A 10,903-nucleotide genomic window follows, 5' to 3' on the forward strand; every position below is an offset into this window, starting at 1 on the left:
AAAATGTGTAGCACTAAATCCACATACTAGAAAAGAGGGGGAAAGTCTAAAAGCAATTACCTAATCTCCCACACAGAAATCATTTGGAAAAGAAAAACAAAATAAACCCAAAGCAAGCAGAAAGAGGGAATAATAAAGAGCAGAAATCAATGAAATTAGAAACAAAAACAATGGAAACAATGAAACAGAGAATGAATTCTTTGAAAAAAATAATAAAATTGACAAATCTCTACAAGATTAACAAACAAAAGAGAGAGAGAGAGAGAGAGACAACACACATTTTCAACATCAAAAATGACAAAATGGACATCACTACAGACCACGTAGGTATCCACAGGATAATAAGTGACTACTACAAAAAACTTACACATATAATTTGACAACTTAGATGAAATGGACCAATTTCTTGAAAAACACAAACTACTACAACTCACCCATATGGAATATATAATTTTTATTTATTTATTTATTTTTGAAGTTGATAATTTTAATAGAACTACAACTATTAATAAAGTTGAATTTGTAATTTTAAAACTCCATGAAAGAAATCTCTAGACCCAGATAGTTTCAGAAATTCTACCAAATATTTAAAGAAGAATATAGAAAATCTACACAATCTCTTCCAGAAAACAGAAGAGGAAAAACACTTCACAATTTATTTATGAATCTAGTATTGTCCTATACCAAAACAAAAGAAGCACAAAAAAGAGAAAACTTTCAACCAATATCTCTCATAAACTTAGATGTAAAAATCCTCAACAAAATATTAGCAAACCAAATACAACAATGTATAAAAAGAATTATAAAAATGTATAAAATGAATTATACACCATAACCAAGTGGGCTTTATTCCAGATATATATATAGATATATAGATATATATCTATATATCTATCTATATATATTTTTTTTATTCATTCATTCCAAGGCTAGTCAACATCCAAAAATCAATCAATGTAATCTAACACATTAACAGATTAAAGAAGAAAAATCACATGATCATACCAATCATTGCAAAACAAAACAAAAAAAACTTTTGACAAGATTCAACACCTTCATGATAAAAAAAAAAACCCTCAGGGAAACAGGAATAGAAAGAAACTTTTCAATTTAATAAATTATCTACAACAAGCCTACAACTAACAATTTATCTGACAGTGGAAGAGTAAATGCTTTTCCCCTAAGACTGGAAAAAGGCAAGGAAGTCTGCTTTTACTACCCTTATTCAACATAGTACTGGAAGTTCCGTTCAGTACAATAAGGCAAAACAGAGAAATTAAATGCATACCTAATCAGAAAGGAAGAAAATAGAACTGTCCCTTTTGCAGATGACAAGATTATCTACATAGAAAATCCTAAAGAATCTACCAAAAAATTCTTAGGGCTAATAAGTGAATTCAGGAAAAATCAGTTGCATTTCTATATATTTGCAACAAACACATGGACACAGAAATTAAAAACAGTACCATTTAGAATCACTCAAAAAGGAGAAATATTTAGGTACAAATCTGACAAAACATGTATAGATTTGTTTGCTGAAAACTACAAAATGCTGATGAAAGGAGTCAAAGAATATGTAAATAAATGGTGAGACATAACTATGTCCATGGACTGGAAGACCCAATATAGCAAATATGTTGATTCTTCCCAAATAGATATAAAGGTTCAATGAAATTCCTATCAAAATTCCATCAAGATTCTTTAGATATAGATGAGGTTTTTTTTTATAATTTTTAAAAAAGACTTTATTTATTTATTTGACAGAGAGAGGAGACACATCCAGAGAGGGAACACAAGCAGGGAGACTGGGAGAAGTAGAAGTAGACCCCCACTGAGCAGGGAGCCCAATGTGGGACTCAATCCCAGGACTCTGGGATCATGACCCGAGCTGAAGGCAAATGCTTAACAACTGAGCCACCCGGGCATCCCTTTTTTAATGTTTTTAATTTTTAAAAAAATTTTAAATAGTCTCACACCCAATGTGGGGCTTGAACTCACGACCCTGAGATCAAGAGTCACATGCTCTACCAACTGAGCCAGTCAAGTGCCCCCTAGACAAGATTATTTTAAAATTCATATGGAAAGACAAAAACCTAAGACAATTTAGAATAACTAAAATAGTTTTGGGAAAAAAGAAGAATAAAGTGGAGGAATGGGAATAATTGATTTTAAGACTTATTACAGAGGTACAGCAATCAGGAATAAATGATATTGGTTTAAAGAAAGACACATAGATCAATGGAAGGGAATCCTAAAATCAGCCCCTACAAATATGCCCAACTGGTGTGTGTGTGTGTGTGTGTGTGTGTTTAGCACAAAGCAGTCTCTATTATAATGACTAAAGTAAACAAAACATGATCATTAAAATAATTTTTAAATTTTTTTTATTTTTCAATTCCAGTATAATTAACATACAGTGTTATATTAGTTTCAGATGTACAATATAGTGATTCAACAATTCTAAACATTACTCGGTGTTCATCATAATAACTGTACTCTTAGTCCCCTTGACCTGTTTCACACACCACCAACACCACCACCGCCCCCTGCCCCCACCGCCTGGTAACCATCAGTTTGTTCTCTATAGTAAAGAGTCTGCTTTTTGGTTCTCTTTTTTTCTTTGTTTGTTTTGTTCTTAAATTCCACAATAGAGTGAAATCATATGGTATTTGTCTTTCTCTGACTGACTTGCTTCACTTAGCGTTATACCCTCCAGATCCATCCATGTGGTTGCAAATGACAAGATTTCATTCTTATTTTTGTGGCTAAGGAATATTCCATTGTATACATATACATCTTCTTTGTCCAGTCATCTATCAGTGGACACATGGGTTGTTTCCATATCTTGACTATTGTAAATAATGCATTTTTAAAAAGATTTTATTTATTTATTTGGGGGGGGCACAAGTGGGAGGTAAGACAAAGGGAGAGGGAGAAATAGATTGCCGCTGAGCAGAGACCCTGACATGGGGCTCAATCCCAAAACCCTGAGATCATGACCTGAGCCAAAGGCAGACACTTAACCAACTGAGCCATCCAGGCATGCCTGCATGTATCTTTTTGAACTAGTGTTTTCATTTTCTTTGGGTAAACACCCAGTAGTGTAATTACTGGCATAGGGTAATTCTGTTTTGGTTTTTTTTTTTTTAAGTTTTTGAGGAACCTCTGTACTCTTTTCCAGAATGGCTGTACCAGTTTGCATTCTCATCAACACTTCAAGAGGGTTCCTTTTTCTCCATAACCTCACCAACACTTGTTGCTTGTGTTTCTGATATTAGCCATTCTAACAGGTGTGAGACGATACCTCATTGTGGGTTTTGAGTTGCATTTCCCTGATGGTTATTGATGTTGAGCATGTTTTCATGTGTCTGTTGACCATCTGTATGTCTTCTTTAGAAAAATGTCTGTTCATGTCCCCTGCCCATATTTAATTGGATTATATGTGTTTTTCTGGCATTGAGTTATGTAAGTTCTTTGTATATTTTGGGCATTTACCCCTTATTGGGTATATAATTTGCAATTATCTTCTACTGTTCCATGGATTTTTTGTTTTGTTGATGTCTCCTTCACTGTGCAAAATCTTTTTGTTTTACTGTTGTTCCAAAAGTTTATTTTTGTTTTCGTTTCCCTTGCCTCAGGAAACATATCTAGAAAAATGTTTCTACAGCGGAGGTCAAAGAGATTACTGCCTATGTTTTCTTCTAAGAATTTTATGGTTTCAGGTCTCACTTTTAGGTCTTTAAACTCAAAATAGAGTTTATTTTTGTGTACAGTGTAAGAAAGTGGTGTAGTTTCATTCTTTTGCATGTAGCTGACCAGTTTTCCCAATACCATTTGTTGAAGAGACTGTCTTTTTCCCATTGCATGTTCTTGCCTCCTTTGTCATAGATTAATTGTTCATATAACCAAGGGATTACTTCTGAGTTTTCAGTTCTGTTCTGTTGATCTATGTGTCTATTTTTGTGCCATTACCATACTAGTTTGATTGCTACAGCTTCAATCCAAGACTGTGATAGCTCCAGTTTTGTTCTTCTTTTTCAAGATTGCTTTAGCTATTTGTGGTCTTTTGTGGTTTCATACAAAGTTTAGGATTATTTGTTCTAGTTCTGTGAAAAACGCTGTTGGTATCTGCTAGGGATTTATGCCCAACTGGTTTTTGACAAAGGTGTGAGAGCAATTAAATGAAGGAAACATAGGCTTTTGAACAAATGGTGGTGGAGCAATAGGATATCCATAGGCAAAAAACAAAAACAAAAAACAAAAACAAAAAAACTCCAAAAAAAAGCATGACCAAAGTTTCCAAACATAGGGAAAAACACAGGAGAAACTCCCCAGGATGTAGGGCTAGGCAAAGACTTTTTAGACCAAAATCCTGATCCATTAAAGGAAAAGTAGATAAATTGGACTTTATCACAGTTACAAACATTTGCTCTTCAAAAGATATTAAGAGGATGAAAAAACAAGCCACAGATTGGGCAGAACTATTTACAAACCATGTATCTGACAAAGGACTAGAACTGAGAATATATAAAGAATTCTAAAAATTAAATATTAACAAACCACAAGTAGAAAACGGGCAAAATACATGAACAGACATTTCACTGAAGAGGATATTCAGCTTGAAAATAAGCACAGTAAAAATGTTCAACATCCTCAGCCATTAGGGAAATATAAATTAAAATCACAACAAAATACTACTACTAGAATGTCTTTAAAAAATGATGACAATGTCAAATGCTGACAAGGATGCAGAGAAATTAAATCACTCATAGATATATTGCTGATAGGAATGAAAATGGGACAACTACTCTGGAGAGCAGTTTTTCTAAAAAACGAAACATGCAAGCACCATAAGACCCAGCAATTGTACTCCTCAGCATTTATTCCAGATAAATGAAAACCTGTGGTCACACAGAAATACCCTGTATACAAATATTTGTAGCAGTTTTATTCAGGTTCTCTGAAAACTGGAAATAATCTAGCTATTTATCAGTGGGAGAAAAGATAAACAAAATGTGTTCCATCCTTACCATGGAAAACTACTCATCAAAAAAAAAGAAACAGACTATTGTTACATGCAACCACCTGGATGAGTCTCCAGAAAATTATGCTAAGGAAAAAAAAAAAGTGAATTCCAAAAGTTTATACATTGTGTCATTCCATTTATATAACACAGATTTGTGTTTCCGTGGGAGTGGGGGTGGATATAAAAGAAGAACATGAGGGATCCATGTGGTGATAGAAATGTTCTGTGGGGCGCCTGGGTGGCTCAGTGGGTTAAAGCCTCCACCTTCGGCTCAGGTCATGATCCCAGGGTCCTGGGATTGAGCTCTGCATTGGAATCTCTGCTCAGCGGGGAGCCTGCTTCCCCCAATCTCTCGCTCTGCCTGCCTCTCTGCCTACTTGTGATCTCTGTCAGTCAAATAAATAAAATCTAAAAAAAAAAAAAAAAGAAAGAAAAAGAAATGTTCTGTATCCTGACTATATCAATGTCAATATCCTAATTGTGACATTGGCAAGACATTACCATTAGGGAAAACTGGGTAAAGGGTACAGAAGATCTCTCTGTATTATTCCTTACAACTGTATGTGAGTCTACAATTTTCTCAAAATAAACAAAATTAATTAAGATGTTACCTTTGTGGTTTCTCTCTTGTCTGAACCCTGAATGATCCAATACCCTTCATCAGACTGGGGAATTTCTCTTCTCTTCCTAGTTTGTTCCAGTTTGCGGGGAGTTTTAGTCAGGGTGGGTGTTGATTTTTGCCAACTGCTTTTTTTGCACCTACTGAAAATAATCATATGGTTTTTCATATTATATTATTTGATTTTATAATGTTAAACCAATCTTGCATTCCTGGGATGAACATTACTTCATCATGATGTATTAATTCTTTTATACATTGCTGGATTCAATTTGCTAATATTTGCTTAGGATTTCTACGTCTATATTAAGAAATGTCTTTCAGATAGCTAAGGGAGGGAAGTTACTAGTTTTCTAAAATTAAAAAAGACCTAAGCAAAAATAGTAAAATATCAAAATTTGACAAGGCTGGATGATGGGTAAAACAATAATTTGTTACATTATTGTCTACAATTTCCTGCTTTCTTATTTTCGTTTTTCTTTCTTTTCAATTGAATAGTCCATGCCTTTAGCTTGGAAGATAAATTCAGAGGACAGATTGAGGATCTAATAACCAAGTTGTTTACGCTATTAGGACTAAGGGGTGGGATAGCCTTCTGTATCCTCTTCAGCTGGAAATAGGCCTAACAAAGTTGGTACTCAGTGAAAGTTTATTGAATTAGTTCAATTTATTTGAATGACAATCTGAAACAACAGAATGGATACTGTGGTCCAGCTCCACCCTCAGGACCCAGCCAGTCATTTCCCCAGCTTCTGATAGTAGGCTGCTTCTGGCTCATAATTCTTCTCTCGGAATTGCCTTCCACAGAAGAAGTTGCCTTGCCGAGAGTTACAGATAGAGCCTCTATCACAGCTCAGTGATAGGAATAAAAACTTCTGGCCCCTGTTCTTTAATTCAGAATAACTCTTAAAGGTCATCCCCGGTTCAGAGCATTCTTTGAGACAGGTTGAGGCCTCTATAGCAACTGTTTCAGGTTAACTTCTCCCGCTGCGAATCCTGGTTCCATCACTCTTACAGCTTCCCATCATACCTTTCTGCACGTTCACCTCCTTTTCGCTCTTTTCCTCGGGTAATTCCACCCAGGACACACATTACCCTATTTTATATTCTTTTCCTAACAGTTTTCAGTATGTGAGATAACCTTACTTAATGCTTTAATACTTGCTTATTGTCTGCAATTAGACTGTAAGCTTCCCAGCACAGCCTTTTCCCGCCATACACTGTGCACCACTGTATCAAGCGCCCACTGGTTGTTGAATGAGTGGAAGAGACACACCTGATACTGGGTCTTGGGCCGACAATCTCTCTATAGCCTGCGACCAGCGCTTAGGAGCCGCCACTGGGGACGTGCCTCTGAGTCCCCGCCCCTTCTGTCTCGCTTCCAGCCCAGGCAGGGGGCGGGACCTAGCAGATTCCCCTGCTGAAGCTATGCGGCAGCTAGCGGTACGCCTGGTGCTGCTGGGCCGGCTACCCTACAACGAGCTGCTGGCCCTGCAGGAGCGCTGGTTGCGGCGGCTGCAGGCCGAGCCAGGCACTGAGGCCCTGTCAGGGACTGAGGCGGGCGCACTCCTGCTCTGCGAGCCCGCGGGACCCGTGTATACGTCCGGGCTGCGCGGCGGCCTGACGCCGGAGGAGACGGCGCGGCTGCGGGCTTTGGGCGCCGAGGTACGCACCACAGGCCGCGGCGGCCTGGCCACCTTCCACGGCCCAGGCCAGCTGCTCTGCCACCCAGTCCTAGACCTGAGACGCCTGGGCCTGCGCCTGCGCACCCACGTAGCGGCGCTGGAGGAGTGCGCCGTGCGCCTGTGCGAGTTCCAGAACTTGCACGGCGCCCGCGCCCGGCCTCCGCCCTACACCGGCGTCTGGCTCGGGGAGCGCAAGATCTGCGCAATAGGTTAGTGCGGTGGGCCGGGGGCGGGGCTTGGTGGGACTGGACCAATGTAGAGGAGAGCAAACTTGGGCTGGGCGGAAGTGTATCTGGCGCGGGCTTTGAATCAGAACTACCAGCTGCGTTTGATGTTTTAAGCTTTCTCACTGATCTCATATTCGCAGCCTTCAGGAGGGCCCTCAGTGGTTATCCCATCCAACATTCATCTTTTCGAGGAGTTGCCAGGTTACTTCCAATGAGTCACAATGCCTGGACGATAATGGAGTTTAGTAATCTTCAAACAAACAAAAAAAATTTTTTTTAAAGCAGCAGAATATCTGTTAAAAGATATTTTCTGGAATCTCCATAATAAGTGCAGGAGCTGTGGAGCCACACACCCCCCCCCCCCCCCCCCCCCCCCCCCCCCCCCCCCGCCCCATCTATGCCCAAGCTCTTGGGTGTTTCAGAAACAAAGCTGGAAAACCAGTGATGGAGTCCAATTCCTTCATCAGACTGAGGGGCATCCTGAAGCCTGGGAAGGGTATCTACTCTGAGGCCCTTTTTCTTGTCTTGCAGGAGTCCGCTGTGGAAGGCACATCACATCCCACGGCCTGGCTCTGAACTGTTCTACAGACCTTGTGTGGTTTGATCACATTGTCCCCTGCGGGCTGGTTGGGACAGGTGTCACCTCTCTGAGTGAGGAGCTCCAAAGGCATGTCACTGTGGATGAAATAATACCACCTTTCCTTGACGCCTTTAAAGAGACCTACAAGTGCACGTTGATCTCAGAAAACAGCTCCAACTGATGAGTGTTCATGTTATCACAGCTGGGAGGTCCTACTTGAAAAGCACCCAGACTGACTTGGGAGTCACTGAAACCCAGATTCTAGAGTTGGCCCTGTCATTCATTCACCATGAGACTATGAGCGAAGTATGAGCTCTTAGCCATTGTTTCCCTATGTCTGCTGGCTTATTTATATCTTCTCACCTACCTCAGATATGGTAGATGCAAAAACATTATGAAAAGCAACACATGATGTATAAATGGAAGACATTAGCACTACTATTGACCCCCCCATTTTCTCAGCTTAGAGAAACTCAGATATAGAGAATCAGTTTTCGAGTATTTACCACTTTCTAAATAATGTATTTAATTTGGTGATTCTGGGCTCTAGTTCCTTTGATTTTGGGGGGGAATCATATCTCTAGATAGCCCAGGTGAAAGTGATATGGTGGGGAGCTTTCCGCAATAAAAGGAAAAGGGAAAGGAATCTTTAAAGAATAAAATGGGATCTTGACTTCCTGCATTGGATTGCCTAGCCTGATAGCTATTTTTAGTTAGGTAACCTGAGCCAGACCAGAGGCCAGGAAAAGACAAGAATAATTTCTCACACTGTACAAATGCCAAAGGTAGAAGTAAGTTTTCCTTAAGTGAGATCTCTAAATTTATAAGGCTGTGTATTAACTACTCATTGCTATGTAACAAGTCACCCCAAAACTTAATGACTTAAAACAATAAACATTATCTCATATATTCTGTGGGTCAGGAATTTGGGAAAAGCTTAGCTGGGTGATTTCTGGGTTGAGATCTCTCATGAGGTGTAGTTAAGATGTCTGCAGGATCAACTGTCATCTGAAGGTTTGACTGGGAATAGAGGCTCTGTTTCTAAGATGGTTCGCTCTGCCTCGTTGGTACTGGTTGATGACGGGGCCTGTGTTCCTCACCATGTGGGCCACTCCATAGAGCTACTTGTTCCCCCAGAGCAACTGATGCCAGAAGAGATAAGGTGGAAGCCACACAGTCTTTTAACAGAGCCTTGGAAGTTAAACAGTCATTTCTACCATTTCCCAATAGATGAACCCGACTCAGTGTGAAAGGGACTACACAGGGTGAGGGAAAGTGAAGATCATCAGGGACCATCTTCAAAACTGGCCAACATAGGCAGTTATGGTGGAAAGATCCTTTAATGAAAGGTGACCCAGGCTGCAGTCCCAGCTCTTTGGGCAAGTCATTTACCTCTCTGGGCTTCAGTTTCCCCTATATAAGCACTGTCCAATAGAAATACAACATGAGCCACACTGTAATTCTGCTTTTACAGTAGCCACATAAAAAAAAGGAAAAATAAACAGGTTGACATTAATAACACTGTAATTAACCTAATATAGAGATGTTTTACATTCTTTTCTCCATGCCATATCTAGATACTCAGTGTGTATTTTCCTTGTAGCTCATCTCATTTTGGAATTTTCACACTTCAGAAGTTCAGTAGCCACATGTGGCCAGTGGCTACCACATTGCAAAGTGCAGCTTTAGGTAGTGTATCTGAAGTCCTGAGCTTCCAGGGTCCTATGGCCCCACTGGCTTCTAGAAGAAGGGTGAGTCTTCCCACTTCTGAGGTTTGATGTTTAACTCTGCACACAGTTTTTATCAGTTATTCAAGCTGGAATGGACTTTGGAGGTATATACCTGCCTCCTTATTGTACAGAGATGAAACCAAGACTTGGGAAGAAACTTATTCAAGGAACACAGAGAGTCAATCACAAAGCCAGGATTGGGTGCCAGATATAAGCCCATTCTCATGTTCTTTTCCTGCTGTGCACATTGACTTAACACTCAGGACAGTATGATTTATAAGTCATGAACACTTGGTCAATATTAGTTGATTGGTGGTTTGTCCACCCATTATTTACCCATATCCCTTTTCTTTTGTTTTCCCTCTATGGAGCCAACAGTGCTATTGTAGGAATGTTGGGGGTGGATAGTAGTTGATAATTACTTTGCAGTATTATTGCCAAAAAGGGAAATAATTATTCCAGGAAAAGTGAGTTAGATTCTCATGGTTGGAAGGCTGTGCACAGTGTTGCTCCCCATCTAGTGTTCAACTACCCTCTCTAGCAACGCTCATAAAGTGACTATACAGGATGGTCTTGAATTCCTCCAGAGACTGGGAAAGAAAAATTTATTCAGCACTTATTTTTAGTACCAGGTACTGTGTTAGCCCTCTTAAGTACATTGTCTCAGTCAGCAGCCTGTCCCATGTTTCTGGAACACTGGGCATCATTCTGCATGGTGTAATGACTGAGTTACCTGACCTTCCTGAGCTGTCATTTCATTAGGCCCAAGGCTTGGCACAGAATAGACATCAGGATATATGTGCTAATTATTAATGTGGTTCACCAGATATTTCAGGCAGGACTGTACTGCGTGACTCCCTTGTGGTTGGTAGGGGCCAAGCAACTTGTTCTGATCAATGAGTTATGAATGGAGGTGACATACCACTTCTGAGCTGGAGCACTGAATTGCTGGTGTCAGGTCCCTTGGGGTTTCTCTTTCCCTCTGGAAGGGTGACCAACAGGACAATGTCACACACTCTAACGGGAGCCTTGGATT

The 10,903-nt window shown here is 39.9% G+C and overlaps 1 protein-coding gene across 1 annotated transcript; it reads left to right on the top strand.

Annotated features, from left to right (window-relative positions):
* The first annotated feature begins 7,070 nt into the window (after window positions 1-7,070).
* LIPT2 (lipoyl(octanoyl) transferase 2) lies at window positions 7,071-9,044 on the top strand. Its single transcript, XM_032853087.1, has 2 exons — window positions 7,071-7,539; window positions 8,089-9,044. Exons 1-2 carry the CDS (start codon window positions 7,074-7,076, stop codon window positions 8,316-8,318), a joined length of 696 nt encoding a protein of 231 aa, XP_032708978.1. The 5' UTR covers window positions 7,071-7,073; the 3' UTR covers window positions 8,319-9,044.
* Window positions 9,045-10,903: the final 1,859 nt, after the last annotated feature.

Source organism: Lontra canadensis, unplaced genomic scaffold (assembly GCF_010015895.1).
Source record: "Lontra canadensis isolate GAN:19392208 unplaced genomic scaffold, GSC_riverotter_1.0 scaffold7, whole genome shotgun sequence".
NCBI classification, from domain to species: domain Eukaryota; kingdom Metazoa; phylum Chordata; class Mammalia; order Carnivora; family Mustelidae; genus Lontra; species Lontra canadensis.